A 19,000-nucleotide genomic window follows, 5' to 3' on the forward strand; every position below is an offset into this window, starting at 1 on the left:
TACTTATAATAAGCTTTTTTATTAGGGAATAATTTTAGTTTTACAGAAACATTACAGAGATAGTACAGAGTTTCTGTATGCCCTCTACCCAGCTTCTCCTGTTGTTAACATCATACATACCCATGAGAGATTTGCTTGAGCCCTTTTTAAAACAAATCCTTTCTGATTATTTTCTTGAATGGCAGTTGCTGGGTGTCCAGAAGCAGTTCAAGAACTTTCAGATTGAGGTGCAGAAGGGCCGCTACAGCCTGCATGGCTCAGACCGAAGCTTCCCCAGCCTTGGAGACCTCATGAGCCACCTGAAGAAGCAGATCCTGCGCACGGACAACATCAGCTTTGTGCTGAAGCGCTGCTGCCAGCCCAAGCCCCGAGGTCAGTCTCTTCAAGCCAGAGCCAGGCTGCATCCCCTCGTGATGCTCTGAGACCCAGATCAAACAAAAGATGCTGGGTGCTTTGAAGAAAGTGGTCTTTCCCCCACAGTTTCTAGGTGTTTTTCATTAAGTTTTGTTACAAGTCTGTCTCTGACGCACATCCCACTCCTCAGGTGTCAGCATTTTCTATAGAAAAGACATACACCTTTTCTCAGTATCTTAATTAAGCTGCCGAAAGAGGCATGTTTAGGATTAGTAAGCAGAAATTTACTTCTTTCTTCCTTTTGATAAAATGTCTTAAGTTGCCGTCAGTGGTTTACCTGTCTGAGAGATGATCCTGGCACATCTTCTGTGGGCCAAGAACTATGTTAGGTGCATAGAGTCAGAAATGCATGAGACTCAGTCTCTGCGCCCCAAGGGTTTCTAGCCTAATACAGAAAATGTTACAGGTAAATGAGGCCACTGTAGCGTGTGATGGGTGTTTAAATCAACATGCACACACACACACATATTAGACCCTGGGGTTGCAGAGAAGGAGATGGTCAAGATCCCTGAGTCACATAGCGTGGAAGGCTACACAGAGGAGGTGGATCTTGAGCCAAATGTTGGACAGTGAACAGGAGGTGGCCAGTTAGATAAGGGCATTCCCAGCACGCATGTGCAGGGCAAAGCAGCAGGCCAAAGCAGGGGCTGCAGAAAGGTTCTAGAGGACTAATGTGTTCAGTGAAGTTAGAAAGAAGGGAAAGGGGAGACTGAGAGAGCAGAGATTTGGGACCATGGGAGGCCTTGGATGCCATGCCAAGGAGCTGGGACTTTATCATGCAGGCAGTGGGGAGCCATGGGTGGATCACAGAGTAAATTGGATAGGAGAGGTGAGGAACTTGGCTGCTCTTTTTTTTTAAATTGAAGTATAGTTGATTTATGGTGTTGTGTTAGTTTCTGGTGTACAGCAAAGTGATTCTCATATATATATACACACACACACACGTACATATGTATATTTTCAGATTCTTTTCCATTATAGTTTATTACAAGAGATTGAGTATAGTTCCCTGTGATATACAGTAGGACCTTGTTTATCTATTTTGTATGTAGTAGTTTGTATTTGCTAATCCCAAACTTAATTTATCCCTCCCTGCACTCCCTTTCCTTTTTGGTAACCATAAGTTTGTTTTCTACGTCTGTGAGTCTGTTTCTGTTTTGTAAATAAGTTCATTTGTATCATTTTTTTAGATTCCGTATATAAGTGGTATCATATGATTTTTCTCTTTCTCTGTCTGACTTCACTTAGTATGATAATCTCTAAGTTCATCCACATTGCTGCAAATGGCATTATTTCTTTCTTTGTTTATGGCTGAGTAATATTCCATTGTGTATGTGTGTGTATGTATTGTGTGTGTGTGTATATATCACATCTTCTTTATTCCGCTGTCAATGGACATTTAGGTTGCTTCCATTTCTTGGCTATTGTAAATAGTGCTGCTGTGAACATTGGGGGTGTGTGTATCTTTTCAGATTAGAGTTCTCTCTGGATATGTGCCAGGAGTGGGATTGCTGGATCATGTGATAACTCTGTTTTTGGATTTTTTAGGAATCTTCGTACTGTTTTCCATAGTGGCTGCAGCATTTACATTCCCACCAACAGTGTAGGAGGGTTCCCTTTTTTTCACACTTTCTCCAGCATTTATTATTTGTATTATTACTTTTTGATGATAGCCATTCTGACTGGTGTGAAGTGATACCTCATTGTAGTTTGATTTGCATTTCTCTAATAATTAATGATGTTGAGCATCTCTTAATGTGCTTATTGGCCACCTGTGTGTCTTCTTTGGAGAAATGTCTATTTCGGTCTTCTGCCTATTTTTTGATTGGGTTTTCTGTTGTTGTTACTGAGTGGTAAGAACTGTTTATATATATTTTGGAAATTAAGCCCTTGTTGGTTGCATCATTTGCAAATATTTTCTCCCAGTCTGTAGGTTGTATTTTCATTTTGTTTATGGTTTCATTTGCTGTACAAAAGCTTATAGGTTTGATTAGGTCCTCTTTGTTTATTTTCGTTTTTATTTCTATTGCCTTGGTTGACTGACCTAAGAAAACATTGGTATGATTTATGTCAGAGAATGTTTTGCCCATGTTCTCTTCTAGGAGTTTTATGGTGTTGTGTCTTATATTTAAGTCTTTAAGCCATTTTGAGTTTATTTTTATGTATGGTGTGAGGGAGTGTTTTAACTTCATTGATTTATATGTGGCTGTCCAGCTTTCCCAACACCACTTTGCTGAAGAGACTGTCTTTTCCCCATTGTATATTCTTGCCTCCTTTTTCAGAGATTAATTGTCCATAGGTGTCTGGGTTTACATCTGGGTTGTTTATTCTGTTCCATTGATCCATATGTCTGTTTTTGTGCCAGTACTGTGCTGTTTTGATTACTGTAGCTTTGTAGTATTGTCTGAGGTATGAGAGGGTTATGCCTCCACCTTCTTCTTTTTCCTCAGGATTGCTTTAGCAATTCTGGGTCTTTTGTGGTTCCATATAAATTTTAGGATTATTTGTTCTAGTTCTGTGAAAAATGTCATGGGTAATTTCATAGGGATTGCATTGAATTTGTAGATTGTTTTGGGTAGTATGGCCATTTTAGCAATATTAATTCTTCCAATCCAAGAGCATGGGATATCTTTCCATTTTTTTGAATCATCTTCAGTTTCCTTTATCAATGTTTTATAGTTCTCAGTGTGTAAGTCTTTCACCTCCTTGTTCAGGTTTATTCCTAAGTATTTTTTTTAATGTGATTTTAAACGGGATTGTTTTTTAACTTTCCCTTTCTGATATTTCATTGTTAGTGTAAAGAAGTGCAACCAATTTCTGTATATTTATCTTGTATACTGCTACCTTGCTGAATTTGTTTATCAGTTCTAGTAGTTTTTGTGTGGAGTCTTTCAGGTTTTCTGCATATAATGACAGTTTTACCTCTTACCTTCCAAGTTGGATACGTTTTATTTCTTTTTCTTGTCTGATTGCTGTGGTTAGGACTTCCAGTACTATGTTGAATAGAAGTGGTGAGAGTGGGCATCCTTGTCTTGTTCCAGATTTTAGCAAGAAGGTGTTCAGCTTTTCACCGTTGAGTATTATATTGGCTGTGGGTCTGTCATAAGTAGCTTTTATTATGCTGAGATATGTTCCCTCTGTACCCATTTTGGTAAGAGTTTTTATCATGAATGGAGATTGAATTTTATCAGATGCTTTTTCTGTGTCTGTTGAGATGATCATGTGGTTTTTGTCTTTTCTTTTGTTAATGTGGTGTATCACATAGATTGATTTGTGTTTGTTGAACCATTCTTGTCACCCTGGGATGAGTCCAACTTGATCATAGGGTGTGATCCTTTTTATGTGTTGCTGGATTACATTTGCTAGTATTTTGTTGAGGATTTTTGCATCTATATTCATCAAAGGTAATGGCCTGTAATTTCTTTTTTGGTGGTGTCTTTGTCTGGTTTTGGTATCAGGGTGATGGTGGCTTCATAGAATGACTTTGGGAGTGTTCCCTCCTCTTCAGTCTTTCGGAAGAGTTTGAGAAGGATCAGTATAAGTTCTTCTTTGTATGTTTGGTAGAATTCCCCAGTGATTGGCTGCTCTTTTTTAAGCCCCACCAACAGTGTCATTGATGTCCGGCAGGTGGATTCATCACCTCTTAGAATGTGAGAACTGGAAGGACACATAGGAGTCACCTGATCAAGAGTCCCGTCTTATAGAAGAGAAAACTGAGGCCTGGAGAAGTGAAGTGGGCCTCATTGAAAGCCAAGGTCAAAGGGGTTTGAGTGCCAGGTCTTCTCCCAGTGTCAGATCCCTTGAATACTGGCGGGTTTTTTTGATGTTTCTCTGCCACAAGCTACTGCCCTCCATATGTCAGGTCCTTCCCTTAGAAGGAGTCAGGCCTCAAGGAAAGGGCAGCACAGTTGTTCCTGAGGCCGTAGCAAGTGTGGTCAAAGATACTCTGAGCAGTCTGTCTTATTACACAATGCATCTGTGAGTCTTTATGACAGGGGTGGGCAGAAGAAGCGACACCAGCACAAAAAGGGGCCTGGGTGCTTGATGTTTGAATCGCTTTTTGGTCTCCCAGTAAGACACTGTCACTGAACCTGGTGAAAGAGGAAAGACTCTGTGTTCTTGTTGCTCATATAGGGTTTCCTGCCAGCCTTGGGGAGTAACTGCAGCCTTTGTTTTTGTGCTTGAAGATATTCTGCAAAGGTAAAAACACATCTGCCACTTGGCTGTGAGACCTCGGAGTGCACTATAACCTTAGAGCCCAGCAGCCCCAATTACTCACATAATCTATCCTTCCAGATATTAGAGGCGGTTTTCACTTTCCTAGGGATTAGTGGGCTCTGGGTGAGGCTTAGGAAATGGAGAACAGCAGCCACAGGAAGCGGGAAGGTAGTGGCAGTTCGGAGGCAGGGATGTGATTTCTATGCTGGGATTAGCTGGGGAGGTTTCTGGTATAGATGCCACCCCTGCTGGCCCAGAGCTGGAAACCAGTGGCTGTGGTGGGAGAAGCACAGAAGCAGAACTGAACCCTTCTCACGGCTTCTGTTGAGGCTCCTGGAACTCTGCACTGAATGTGTTCAGTGTTTGTCTCTCCACTTTGATTATAAACTCTTAAGACAGGATCTGGGTCTCACCACGATGATTCATGGGAAGTGCAGTGCCCAGCACAGAATGGGTGCTCACTAATGTCTGTTGAGTGAATAATTACAGCAGTAGCTACCATATTGGTGGGTACCTGCCAGTCCCAAGCAGTTTATGTGCATATTTGCATTAAAAAAATCTGTACAGTAGCTCTTTGCAGCTGTTATAAAAATGAGGAAACTAAGGATCAGAGATGTTCACTGACTTGTTCAAAACCACACAGATGGTAGTATCACTAGAAGTTACAATAAAAGTAGCAGTAAAAAAAAACAACAAAAAGAAAAAGAAAAAAAGAGTAGCAGTAACTAATAACGATGATGATGGCTACTATCACGTGAGTAATTCTTAAATTTGCCAGGCACCGTTTGAGGTTCTTTCATGTTTTAAGTTATTTAATCCTCAGAACAAACCAGAGTATGTTGTTATCCATTATACTTATCCAAGATCACTTAGGTAGTTAGAGGAAGCGTGGGGATTTGAACTCACATCTTCTGACCCCAACTCTTTCCCCTACATAACACTCTGCAAAGTTACAGGTGCAGTCATCAAGCCCAAAACTCTGGGGTGGGGGTCAGTTCTCCTGACCCTGGGGATAAGGGTGCTGTGGATGGGAGAGCTAGACTAAGCCCTGTGTGTGCGGCTTTTTCACATAGGCCCTCAGAAGCTCTCTGTCTTCCCTCTGCCACCTGCAAATTAGAGAAGTGGTGAAATCATGAAAACTAAAGAGAATGCCATTTTGGGTTCCTCAGTGCCTCGGCCCTTCTGAGCACAGGCTTCTGATGGCCAGACCCCAACCTGGGTTTCACACTTGAAAATGCAACCAAGAAACTCCTCATGGAATAAATAAAAAGGAGGTGGTCACTCAGAGTGGGTGTGACAGTCAAGAAAGTCCACGTCTCTTGTGCATTGCCCAGCCCCACTGCTGCTCTCCAAATCTGAGGGTGACCATGTTAAGAAGGAGATAGGGGCCCACAGGACCTACTGACCAGTCGCCACTGATCCTCTCATGTCCTCATTCATGGAGTCAAGCTTGAAGCTTGATTTCTGCACCGTCCAGCTCTGACACTGAAGACTGCTGTAGATTATTGCCAAGGCTTCAGGAACCAGCTGGTACAGCAAGGATGACGGTGCTAACAAATGTAACACTGGTCATAGTCACAGTGGCTGCTGGTTATGGGGCAGTCACCTCACACCAGGGATTGAAGTAAGCCCTTCATGTGTGTCATCTCGTTTATCCCTCACAGCAACCCAACAAGGGGCATGACTGTGTCCCCCATTTTTCTAGTGAGGAAACAGATTCCATGGAGGTTTAACAGCTTTCCCTGCTCACACAGTTGACCCTAGTGCCATGTTTCCTGAAGTGGCCATGCAAATAATCAGCCCATGAATGGTTCCTGTTGCCATCCTCCTGATTTCCTCGATGGCTCTATTGCCCAGACCCTTCCTTGAGGGCACCATTCAAGTGGCCCTTTCTTGATGTCTTTTCTCCATCAGGGCAGTCCTGAGTTGCCTGTTTGAACCTGATTTTACCCAGGTAACAGGGTGGAGTCAGGATAACAGAATGAAGGAGAGGAGACTCTGAAAAAGGGAGTATCAGGATATGATAACAAGGGAGTCTGTATCGGAACCAGTTTTTGGCTCCCAGATTTGTACCCCCCACTGGGGCCAGGCATGCTGTCTGTGGAGGTAAGAGACTGGAGCCAGTCCTGAATGCAGCATGAATCCTAAGCCTGACTGTGGGCAAATGGTTTAATGGCTCTGAATCTGTTTTCTGATCTATAAAAGGGGATAAGTATACTATGTATCTCATAGGATTGTCATAAGGACAAAGGAGCTAATGTGTATAAAGCTCTTTAGGACAGTGCCTGGCAGAGAAAGCAGTCAGAAAATATGAGCTGAAATAACAAAAGAAAAACCCTGCCTTGCAGGGTAGTGAGGATTTGAGTCACTTGGCTCACTGTAGGGACCCGGTACTCGCAGCTAGTGAATGAACACATAAAAACCTTCAGGGGCTCCTAGAATACTCGCACTACTAGTTCGAATGTGGAAGGTGCTTTCTTCCCTCACGATAACCTTGGAGCTTGCAGTGGCTCCATGGAGGGAAGGCAGCTTCCGTGGATTATAAATTCCGTTAGCCACCTGTGCTGACTCTGCTCGGCACATTTTGTAATGGGTTTGGTTTGCTGTTTGAATCAGTAGAATCTGGGGGATGGTCTGCTCAAAATCTGTACATTCACCCAGGATTTAGTAAGTGCCTCCTTGTTGTCAGGTGCTGCTGGGAGCCCAGAGACGCTCAGGCGTGACCTTCTTTTGGGGTCACCCGCCCTGTTCCTCACAAAACTTGTGTTTTTCACCCCCCAATTTTGGTTCCTGTCACTCCCAAAGTGCTTCCTCCATCCTTAGCTCTCATCCTTCAGCCCACACCCTGATTATTCATTTACACATTTAACAAGTATTTACTGAGTGCATACTGTGTACCAGGCTGTGGAGGTAGAGCAGGAAATAAGATGGACACAGGCCCTACATTCTTGGAGTTTCCGTTTCCTCCCCTGACCTCTTTTACCAGGACAGATCCTGCTGTGTCAACCCTGGAGTGCCTGTACCTGCCCTTTAAGAATAGCTGCACAGATTTTGATTGGTTGATTATTTGTTTCGTATTGGCTCTGTTATTAGCCTGTGAGCTCCTGGAGGGTGGGAATCAAGTACTTAGTAAATATTTGTTGAATGACTGAACCAACAAATGCACAAGTATGTATTCAGCAAGCCCATGGCCCAGCAGATGTTGGCCAACTGGGACCTTAGACCTTCGCTGCTCTGCTCAGACTTCTCCTCTCTCTTCCATAGAAATCTCCAATCTGCTGGTGGCCACCAAGAAAGCCCAGGAGTGGCAGCCTGTCTACCCCATGAGCCAGCTGAGTTTTGATCGGATCCTCAAGAAAGATATTATGCAGGTGAGTCACTGCTGCAGGTCCAGCCCTGGTCCTGCCTTTCCACAGCAGAAAAGCCTGGGGAATGTGGGGAGGATGAAGTCGGGTTTGGGGAGACCCTGGTGGAAGAAGAGCAAGACTTCCGCTTGATAGGTAAAGCTGGTCAGCCAGTTCCCTGCTGTCCAACCCGGCCTTGCTGATGCGCCCTAGAGGCTTGCTTTCTCCTTGAAAGAGCTGGGTTAATCAAGCTTTGCAGGGTTATCTAGGGTAATAGGGACCTTCCATGCCTGGTCTTCTGCAGGTAGAAGTAGCTGGAGAACTTGGTGGGAATGCTGACAGGTCTCCACAGGGGAGTATGGGCTGATGACCCTCATTGTCCCAAAACATGCTGTGTGAAAAAGCACTTCTGAATTTCAGTCCTGGGCTTTCTGATGACGTTTGCAGAAGGAGCAAAGCTGGGGGCACACAGAGCACAGTGAGGGAGCAGGAGATGCACCCTGGAGGAGAACTGTCTTGAGAATCAGATCCCTCAGACCAGTGTCCCAGCCTTGGGAGGCCTTTGCCCAGAGTCTGCAGCCTTAGGCAGGCCCAGTTTCTGTCGTAGCTGCCCTTGGGCCTTGCTAGGGTGTGAGGCCCATGGAACCCCCACTTCCCGTTCTGCATCCCCCTCCCCAGCCCCTTACACAGAGCCACACGCAGGGCGGGGAGGCTAAGGGGGTGGCGTGCCAGCAGCCTTGGAGGGAATGAATCCACATAGGCCACTTACTGCCCGGCAGAGGCTGCATCACCTTGGAGGTGTTGGAGGGGAAATCGTGGGCTCACTGTCATTGAGGAGCCTGGCGGAGGGTGGCAAACGTGGGGCTGGCTTGTTCATTTACTGTTTGAAGCCGGTCCCTGAAATTGTTGGGGAGGTTTTGACGGAGTGGAAGTCCACAGCTGCAAGTGCCTTGCTTCACTTATGTAAATGCTTCACTGAGGGCCTGAGGGCCAGATCTTACTGTTCTGTCCCTCTGGTGGTTATCAGAGCTGTGTCCAGAGATTAAAATAGCAGATCAGCAGTACCCCAGCCTCTTTTCTGCCTGGAACTTGACATGTACTTGGGGTCTTCCTTCTGTCCTTGCCCCTGAGTCTCTGGGCAGATTACCACCCTCCGCACCTGCAGCGTTCATTTAGCCAACAGTGATTGAGCAGTTGCCCATGCTAGGCATGACAGCCACCCTTGGCAGGCTCACAGTCCGGTGGGCGAGGCAGACTCTCGTCTATCTTAAGCAGATAATTATACCACCAGGAGACAAGCCCTAAGTAGGGAAGTATGGCAGGATGTGGGACTGTCAGATGGTCATCCTACCTAGTCTTGCGGGGACAGCAGTGGCTTTCTGGGGGAAGTGGCATCAAAGCAGAGCCCCAGAGGATGGACAAGCGCTAGACAAAGGCAGAAGGCGCAGCGTGGAGGGAGGCTGAGGTGGTACACGCAGGGGCCTCCGGGTTGCTGTGGAATCCTGACAGCACAGAGCCATATGACTTGGCCCTGGAATAAGCACCCCTTCCGAGGAAGAGTAATTATTCTGAAAGCATATGGCTTTTGTGGGATGTTCTGGGAATGCAACTTCCCATAATCTTGATGTATCGCTTCATGACACATGCAGCTTTAATGAATAGTCACAGGACCTTGCCAGGATATAGGAGACAGGGCGGATGTATCACCATTCTGCTATGACAGATGACAGATGGTGGTGTTTGTGCAAATTAATATACCCAGTTAACGATTGTGTACATTTTTTTTTTTTTTGCGGTACGTGGGCCTCTCACTGCTGTGGCCTCTCCCGCTGCAGAGCACAGGCTCCGGACGCGCAGGCCCAGCAGCCATGGCTTATGGGCCCAGCCGCTCCGCGGCATGTGGGATCCTCCCAGACCGGGGCACGAACCTGTGTCCCTTGCATCGGCAGGCGGACTCTCAACCACTGCGCCACCAGGGAAGCCCGATTGTGTACATTCTTGAGGGAGACAGAAATCAGCTGAGGGAGTCAGCCACAATGCATTTTCTGCATTTATAGGTGGTCCTAGGATAATAGAATAATAGAACTCCAAATAATAAGTTTTGTGGGGTTAATGTCGATAGCCTGACAATGCCTGAGTTTCATGAATCACATTTTGATTTTCAAATATTAAGAGTATTTAAACCATAATTATTAAAGCTTAAGCTGGAACGGCCTTAGAGACAGATCATTATATGTTCGGGGCCTTGAGCAGATGATCTCATTTAGTTCTTATGCTGCTTATTTGGTTTTATTATCCCTTTTCATATGTGGGGAAACTGAGGCCTGTCCCTCCAGTCTCTGCCTCTGTCTTTACATCGCCTTCCTCTGGGGATTGCTAGGGCATATGTATGTATAAATTGTATCACTGATTTGAAAGCATGCACATGTGCACCCATGCATCAGATAGATGGATAGAAAATGAATAGTTTAGGTGTGAGAGGGCGATCAGACAAAACACACTGGCCCAGTGGATTGGCTTCTACCCGCTGTGCGCCAGGAGGTGTTCTACCTAGTTCCTCATTTGATTCTTACACCAACCCTACGAGGCAGGTACATTGTTACGTTAACCCATTTACAGAAAGTGGGTGCCGATTGAGCGTGATGAAAGGAGGTCTCGAAGTTAAAAGGCCAGGAAGCAGTAGGGCTCACAAGCCTGTTCTCTTTGTACCCCAGCCTGTGAGTGGAGGAGCCTCCTGGGGGAGGGGGGAGGGAGGTCCTCTCTGAGTCTGTTCTGGAGGCCTGGGTGGGGGCTGATGTTGGTGGCTTTTGATGGCACTGTTGGAAGTTTTGTGAAAGGTCAGGGTTATGTTTCGGCCCCAGGCTGTTCCTGGAGGTAGATAGCGTGTTGCTGTTCAGAGAATATGAGGATTATTTCCTGGGGCCCAGGGAGTGCCACAGCTGTGTTTGGCCAAGTAGCTTTTTGTCACCTCTGGAGGCCTGACAGGACCAGGCACTGGAGAGGCTTGAGCTCCTGGGGCCCCTTTGCCGTTGCCCCATCCCTGCTAATGTATGCTCCCACTGAGGACTCAGTCCCAGACTCTGGCACCACTGAAGCCCTAGGGGGTGGTCACCCTAATTTCCTGCTTCCTCCTTCAGGGCGAGCACCTTGGGAGAGGCACGCGGACACACATCTACTCTGGGACCCTCATGGATTACAAGGATGACGAAGGAACTTCCGAAGAGAAGAGAATAAAAGTGATCCTCAAAGTCTTAGACCCCAGCCACAGGGACATTTCTCTGGCAAGTGTCTTCCTCACAACCCCACCCTCTCCCCTCCCTCATTTCTGGAGCCAGTAGAGCACAGTGGGCTAAGAAGAGCCTTTGCCCTGATTTTGGGCCTGTCCCTCCCAGTACGTCCCACTCTCTCCCATTTCCTTCCTGGAGGTCCATGTGGCAATGCCGTGGAGCCCCAGACTCTAGCTGAGTGGTCTCAAAGTGCCTGATGCAGTCCAGGCTGTCACTTCAGAGTCTGGGAAAGTAAAGCCCAGAGCAGTAAAATGACTTACCCCGGATCCCACAAACTGTTAGAGAGTGGTAAAGCCAAGTCTTGACAGACATCTGCTGCCTTGGTTTTCCTTTTATTCTAATATAGTGTCAAACGTTATTTCCCAAAGTTTGAAGGAAGAGGAAGTGGTGGACATGAGTATCGAATGGGGACGTTGTCAGCCAGCCTATCCCGCCAGCCTGGCTCTGCATCCTATTAGGTTTTCTAAATGAGTCCTATGTCCCAGCTAGATGGCCCTCACAGTTGAGGCTTGGCAGTGCCTCTGGGTAGTTGAGGCCAGGGGAGTAGTTTCAGGGCTTGGGATGAGGACAGTGGTGACCTTTCCTGGGATCCACTGACTTTCCTCTCAGCTGAGCCCCTTTAGGATCAGACCAGTGCAGGCCGGCCCTTGACATTTCTTTGTCCTTTTCTCCCACAGGCCTTCTTTGAGGCAGCCAGCATGATGAGACAGGTCTCCCATAAACACATCGTGTACCTCTATGGCGTTTGTGTCCGAGACGTGGAGAGTAAGTGTATTCTCTTTGGAAGTGGAAGTCGGCCCTGGCCAGGGAGCATGGTTGCTGTGAAGATGAGTGGGAGCTGATACCCCCCTTCACGTCCCCCAGGCTTCTTGCCTTTCTTTTTGCAATCAAGGAATTCAAAGTACTGAGCAGGTCGGTTGCTTACGTTAATAGTGGACATGGAACTAGATCCCATCTGTTTTTCATTAATTTCTTGAGTGTTTACTTCTTGCCAGCTCTGGGCCCCACGCTGTGCTAGACTCGGGAGGTAGGGGGTGAGTGAGCTGAGTTCATTGCCCAGAGAGTCAGAGTAGGAGGAGCTCCAGGCTGGGCTTGAACCCAGGCCCTTCCGACTCTGAAGCACTCTACCATTGGCACCCCCAGGCGGAGTACCAGCCATTAAAGTGAGCTCTCGTAAGGGGATGAGGGAGGGTGCTGTCCCAGATGGACAGAAGGTTGCAGGTGTGGCTGTTCTTGTGTTTGTAGATATCATGGTGGAAGAGTTTGTGGAGGGAGGGCCCCTGGATCTCTTCATGCACCGGAAAAGTGATGTCCTCACCACACCCTGGAAGTTCAAAGTTGCCAAACAGCTGGCCAGCGCCCTGAGTTACTTGGTAAGTATGTTCTGATGTCTGTGGTGGTCCCCATCAGGAACCAAAATGTGGGGAGGCAGGAAGGAGGTACCAGCCAAGCAGGCTGGAGAGCCCAGGCTCTTCACCTAAACACAGGTGTGCCTGGTGCTTAGTGAAAGCCATCATCGTGGGCTGTTCTGTGTGCTTACATATGAATCCTGCTTAGAGGGAAATTTTTATCACTTCAGAGGACTGACTTCCATACTGCAGTGTATAATAAGAGTAGAAATATTACAGTACTTGTTGAATGAGTGAATGAAACTATTAGCATCAATAGTAGCTCACATTTATTGAGTGCTTACCATGGCTCAGCTGTTCAGGTGTTTTTCAGGCTCTGATAATCACTTTAATTCTCACAGAAGCCCTATGAGGCATGCTCCATTGTTATCCCTGGTTCACTGATGAGGGAACTGGAGTAAAGGGATGTTATATAATGTGCCTGAGTCACACAGATCATCGGCAGGAGAGCTAAGCTGCCCGGGTCTGGCTGGGGCTGGGGAATGTGGATTATGACCTGTGGGAAACAGGAGAGACAGTGGGAAGGAGGGCAGCTCCATGGGCAACTTTGCTGAGCTCTGCCTTTTCACTCTGCAGGAGGATAAAGATCTGGTCCACGGAAATGTGTGCACTAAAAACCTCCTCCTGGCCCGCGAGGGCACTGACAGCGAGTGCGGCCCCTTCATCAAGCTCAGTGACCCCGGCATCCCCGTCACTGTGCTGTCCAGGCAAGGTGTGTCCTCCCTCCCTCCCATCTCCTGCCCCACCCATCACCTTCACCCCACCCTTAGCCAGGGACAGGCCAGCAGGGAAGGGGGCTGGGCTGGGGTTCTGCCTCATTTTAGAAAGCACACTTCTGCAAAAGGCGGCTGTGCTTCTGCCCAGCCCTGGGGGCAGGGGAGGTGTCACGCATGCGAGGGTTGGTCCCTGCCCTCAAGGAGCTGACTGTGCAGTAGGAGAAACACAACTGAGCTGGGGCAGGTCTGGTCTTGCGATGAAGGAGCTGTGTTTAAGGTGCCAGGGCAGCACCTTGTTCAAGGGGAGGCCAAGGGCCTGGGGTGGTCAGAGATGTGTCGGGAGGAGTGGGACCTGGGTCCTACCTGTGTTTGTTTTGAAATCCACTGTAAGCAACTACAATAAAAATTCAAAACAAAACAAAACAAGGAATCCACTGTAGTTAGTGAGCAGTATGGGAGGCGCCTTAGCGATTGCTGTGGTCTTTCAGCTTCTCTTTGAATGAGGTCATCATGAGTTGAGGACTCCAAAGGAGAGGGCAGACCTGGGAGCTGAGACACTGGAAGCAGTGCCGCACAGGTCATGCTCTACCTGTAGGTCATACGTGGGATACCAGTGCACCCCTGGGCCCTTGCAGGGCGATATGCAGAGTATGGGGGTAAGCCCGTGCCCGCTCTGCATCTGTCGGCCTCTCTTTCTTAAGCCTTTGTCCATGTGCCCCCCTGTTCTCCCTCCCCAGGGTGTTGGCTTCCACCCTGGGGTGCTTTGCTCTTTCTGAGGCCACAGCTTCAAAGACTGACTCACACGACCTTCTTGGGGAGTTTGTGTTAAACAGACACAGCTGCAGGCCCTGACTCAGACAGATGCATTGGAAAGGCCAGGGCTGAGAGACCTGGAAAACCGCCCCTTTCACAAACTCCCTGCAGGACCAGGGCAGCCATGGTCCATGTTTGGAAAACACTACTTGAAAGAGTTTCTTAACTCCCAGTTCTTGCTGCAATGGCAGTGATATACTCCCCAGGTGATTGCAGAAACTGATCTGTAAATTTTTCTTGTCTTTTCCAGAGTGCATAGAACGAATCCCATGGATCGCTCCTGAGTGTGTTGAAGACTCCAAGAACCTGAGTGTGGCCGCTGACAAGTGGAGCTTTGGAACCACGCTCTGGGAGATCTGCTACAATGGCGAGATCCCCTTGAAAGACAAGACACTGATTGAGGTGAGTTGCTTTCCAGGGTGTGAGCTGAGTGAGGACCCCTTGGACACTCATGGGTGTCTCAGGAGTTATCAGGAAGCCTCATATTGTGGGAGGAGACGGGCACGGGATAGACTCTCCTCCACAAGCTTACACTGCCTGTGTGACCTTGCAAATGTTACTTAATTTCCTTGGGCCTTGGTTTCATCATCTGTAAAATGGGAATAAATAATACCTACTTTGCAGGGTTGTTGTGAAGATTAAGTAAATAATGCGTGTAGAGTCCCAGGTACACAATATGTGCTCAGTAGATTGCTATAGCATTGCAAAATTAACACCCAGATACTTATTGCGTTCCTCCTGTGTACCAGGCGTTGTCCTGAGTTAAAGCTGGGGGTTCACAATGAAACAGACACAGGCCTTGCCTACCCTTGAGGACCTTAGGGTATAGGAGGAGAGTTGGGCTAAAACAGCGATAAGGATTCCACACATAATATCTGAAATCATCACCTTAAGAGCCCTGCATGTTGGGTAGGGCAGTGTCATTACCCTTGTTTTACAGGTCAGGTAACAGATGCAGGTGGCCCAAGGCCCGGGTTCCTTAGCTAGAATGCAGAACTTCGAAGCTGACCCTTTCTCATGTTCACTTGCAGAAAGCTAGTGGAGGCTGTAACTCCAAAGGGATAAAGCAGTGAAAGTTAGAGTGAAGGACCACTGATCCCAACTCACTGATTTGATTATTAGGGTGTGTCTTGTGTCTTTAGAGGGGCAGACATCACTTTGAGCTGGGAGGGAATGATCAAAGTCCAAGGGAGGGTGGCATTTCAGTTGTCTACAGGGAGCAGTTTCATTTGCCTGGAGTGTGGAGAGGAATGACAGGTAAAAAGGTGGGAAGGGTCCTTTGAGGTCGGATTGTATAGAGGCCCTGAATGCCAGGCTGCAGAATTTTTACTGGGGTGATGTGGGGCATTGAAGGGTTTGGGTGGGGGAGCCAGGTGCTCGGAGGCCAGACTGGGCACAGTTCATCTGGATGGTGGTTGGATGGACAGGCTGAGGAGAGGCCTCTTGCTCTGAGGCTCTCAGTGGCGACAGCCTGAACCAGGAAGTGGCAGTGAGGATCCAGAGTGGAGGGTGCACGTGGAGGAGATACCCAAGAGGCAAAAGAACCTTTAACCTGTTAGCCTTTTGCCAGGTAAACATGGTGCAGGACTTGGGAAAGAGGAGTTAAGCTAAAACCAACAGAGAAACCATCACATCCATAGATCTGTATTTAGGATTTTCAGCTGGGGCTTTTGGGAGTCATTTTATTTTTAACTTCCTTGGAAACAAAACAGCATACCCTTTGCTGTCAGTCAGTATTTACTGAGCACCTTCTGTGTACCCAGAACTGAGCAGAATACAGAGATGGTGTAAGGAAAGGTCTGTCCCTTTGATAAAGGAGGGTCTGTCTCTTCTCCCAGGCACCCTTGGGTGGGTTGGGCGACCTTTCCCCCTGGCTCTACTGGAGCCTGGAAGAGTGAGAGACACTCCAAGGCAGGGGGAGCTCTCAGCTCCTTAATTCCAACCCGTCTTCCTCCTCTCCTCTGGGGCCTGCCCCCACCCCACCCTAGGACCCACAGGGACCAGAAGAGAAACTAGTACCCTTGAGAGTCAGCTACAGACCAGAGCCTAAAGTGTAGCAAATTAACTTAATTTTTTTAAAAGGGCATCAATTATTCGTTTCAGAATTTTAAAGTGTTAACCCCGTTGATGAGAATTTAGAAAACAGAGAAAAGTATTTTTAAAAAAGAAATTATTAATCACTATATTCTGGTCACCCCTAACTACTATTTAACACTTTGGCATATTGTCTTCCAGTCTGTTTATATCTCTCTTTTTTAAACAAACTTGGGACCATGCTAGTTATTTTTTCATTTTATGTTGTATATTTTTTCATTTAATGTTGTGAGTACTTTGCTATACGATTAAATAAGTCTTACAGTTTTTACTAATTTGATGTAAGAGTTGTTTCATTAAACTCTGATTTATTTAACTAATTTTATATTTGGCATTGAGGTTGTCTTCAAATTTGTAATGTTCTGTCTAATTCTGCAGGGAATATCTTTAAACATAAATCTTTGTTTCTGACTTATTTCTGAGTCGTTCAGTAATTGCAATTAATGAGAGTTTGAAGAATCTGAAGATTTCTACACATGTTGCCAAATCATATTCCAGAAGGTTGCATGACTTTGCTGTAATACAGCTTATTTGGGACTGGGTGGGATATACTGCCTGTTTTCCTTGAATTCGGATTATTTTAGTATCCAGGACTAAGATTTCCCACAGCTAGAGAAAGGCAGCATTAGCACCCACGTTTATGACGTCTACTTTTAAGCAAAGCTGTTGGGAGTTAAATTAGGGATTGTTAGGTAACTCCTTCTGACCTGGGGCTAAAAGGTCTGTGAGTGGTTCCTTTGGTTTCTTTCATGTGGTCCACTTCTTTGCAGAAAGAGAGGTTCTATGAAAGCCGGTGCAGGCCAGTGACCCCGTCTTGTAAGGAGCTAGCTGACCTTATGACCCGCTGCATGAACTACGACCCCAACCAGAGACCCTTCTTCCGAGCCATCATGAGAGACATCAATAAGCTGGAGGAGCAGAGTAAGACTCTGCCTTGAGCTGTTTAACCAAGACCAGCCAATGCCCGGGGGAGGGAGGGATAACAAGGAGCCTGGGAGGGGCAATCACTCCTTTTTAACATGTTCTCTTTTCTCTTCTGTTAGATCCAGACATCGTATCAGAAAAAAAGCCAGCAACTGAAGTGGATCCCACACATTTTGAAAAGCGGTTCTTAAAGAGGATCCGTGACTTGGGAGAGGCAAGTTATACTCGAGTCTCTGACCACTTCACCTCTATGGATATCTAAAGCTGCTCTCCATTCTCTCTCATTTTGGGTCAAAGTTTATAGGAGAAAGCATCTTACTGTGTTTTCTTTAGGATTGTGTGTTTTTCCATTTGACACACGGTGGCAGCCTGTCCACAGGACATTGATCAGCTCCCTCGGGAGACTTGGTCTCTAAGGGACAAAGAGAATGAAAAGGGGGGGATCCATCCATGGGGGATGGATATAGATATGGTGGAAATAGAGAAGTCCCTACCTCTGACTTTTCTGGGAATACGTATCCTGTGAGGCTGCTTAAATGAGGGATGGATTTATTTCACAGAACACCAAAATAGAATTTTAGCTTTTCCTCTGGACCTTGAATGGCAGTTTCCTGACAGTAAATGTGACTAGAGAAGCTACTGGAATTTGCATCTTTATACAGATTTTCTGTAGTTAATAAAGGCTGTGCCACCTTGAGTACCCGCCATGTGCCAAGGCCGAGTGCTGGCATTCTACAGGCACAGTGTTCCTGCTTCCTCACAGCATCCCCAAGGGTTTATTACCACTGTATACATTGAGCACCTCTGGAGCCAGCTCAGAAGGTGGGGTGACCAGGCTCGAAAGGCTCGAATCACTAGCAGGTGGCTTAGCTGGGATCTAATCCACGTCTTCTAAAGACTCCTCATGCCTTGCTCTTTGTAGCCACATTGTGGTGCCTCCTGTAGCGTGGACCCAGGGCTGTCAAAGAATGTCGAGGTTGTCCTGCATGTCCAGAAATAACCTCCATTTCCTTTTGGGTTACACTTTCGTAGAAATTGGGATTGATGTGTTGGTTCACCAGTCACTTGATCCTTTTCTTGTCTTAGCTCAGTAATAGAAGGAATGGCAGGTAAGCCAAGTGGGGAAGAGCCCAGGTAGGAGCTTGCTGCCTGCAGGGTCAGACTGTGCGTGCACCCCTGCCTTCAGGGGAACAGCACGAGGAGCAAGGCTCATCTTTGAAGTGTGTCCTGCTGGCCCAGGCCGGGGCTTCTCTTTTCAAGCACGTGTATCTTTCCCTCCAGGGCCACTTTGGGAAGGTCGAGCTCTGCAGGTATGACCCTGAGGGGGACAATACAGGGGAGCAGGTGGCCGTCAAATCCCTGAAGCCTGAGAGCGGAGGGAACCACATAGCTGATCTGAAGAAGGAAATTGAAATCTTAAGAAACCTTTATCATGAGAACATTGTGAAGTATAAAGGCATCTGCACAGAAGACGGTATGTTGTGCAAAGTTGGGTTGGTTTAAAGACTGAGTGACTATCTGGGGTCATGAAGGCCAGTGCTGAGCAGGCAGTGCCCTTGGCCTCATCTAGGCTGCCTGAGTGCTAGCTGATGGCCCCCGGAGCTCTAGGGCTTCGAAGCAGCATGCACTGTCAGAACCCTGAGCAGCTGCAGAGCTCCTGGGAAAGCTGCCCAGCCTCCCCCGCGCCAGGCGGGGGTTGATTCCAGCATTGTCTCTCTTGGCTGTTCCTACACCCACACTGGGGATTGGACTTCCCCTGTCCTGATATTTGCACACGAGGG

At 47.1% G+C, this 19,000-nt stretch overlaps 1 protein-coding gene across 3 annotated transcripts in view; it reads left to right on the forward strand.

Annotated features, from left to right (window-relative positions):
* JAK1 (Janus kinase 1) overlaps nt 1-19,000 on the forward strand; it is a 139,168-nt gene that overhangs the window by 114,742 nt on the left and 5,426 nt on the right. For all 3 annotated transcript variants that reach the window (XM_022581222.3, XM_089921463.1, XM_022581220.3), the window contains 10 exons: nt 186-372; nt 7,897-8,003; nt 11,114-11,257; nt 11,941-12,028; nt 12,509-12,636; nt 13,249-13,384; nt 14,452-14,603; nt 17,066-17,216; nt 17,339-17,433; nt 18,501-18,693. In XM_022581222.3, the coding sequence (XP_022436930.2) occupies nt 186-372; nt 7,897-8,003; nt 11,114-11,257; nt 11,941-12,028; nt 12,509-12,636; nt 13,249-13,384; nt 14,452-14,603; nt 17,066-17,216; nt 17,339-17,433; nt 18,501-18,693 (1,381 nt within the window). The remainder of the gene's footprint in view (nt 1-185; nt 373-7,896; nt 8,004-11,113; nt 11,258-11,940; nt 12,029-12,508; nt 12,637-13,248; nt 13,385-14,451; nt 14,604-17,065; nt 17,217-17,338; nt 17,434-18,500; nt 18,694-19,000) is intronic.

The sequence above is a fragment of the Delphinapterus leucas genome, chromosome 1 (assembly GCF_059928025.1).
Source record: "Delphinapterus leucas isolate spDelLeu-1000000601 "Yukka" chromosome 1, BTC_Dleu_Yukka2, whole genome shotgun sequence".
NCBI lineage: Eukaryota > Metazoa > Chordata > Mammalia > Artiodactyla > Monodontidae > Delphinapterus > Delphinapterus leucas.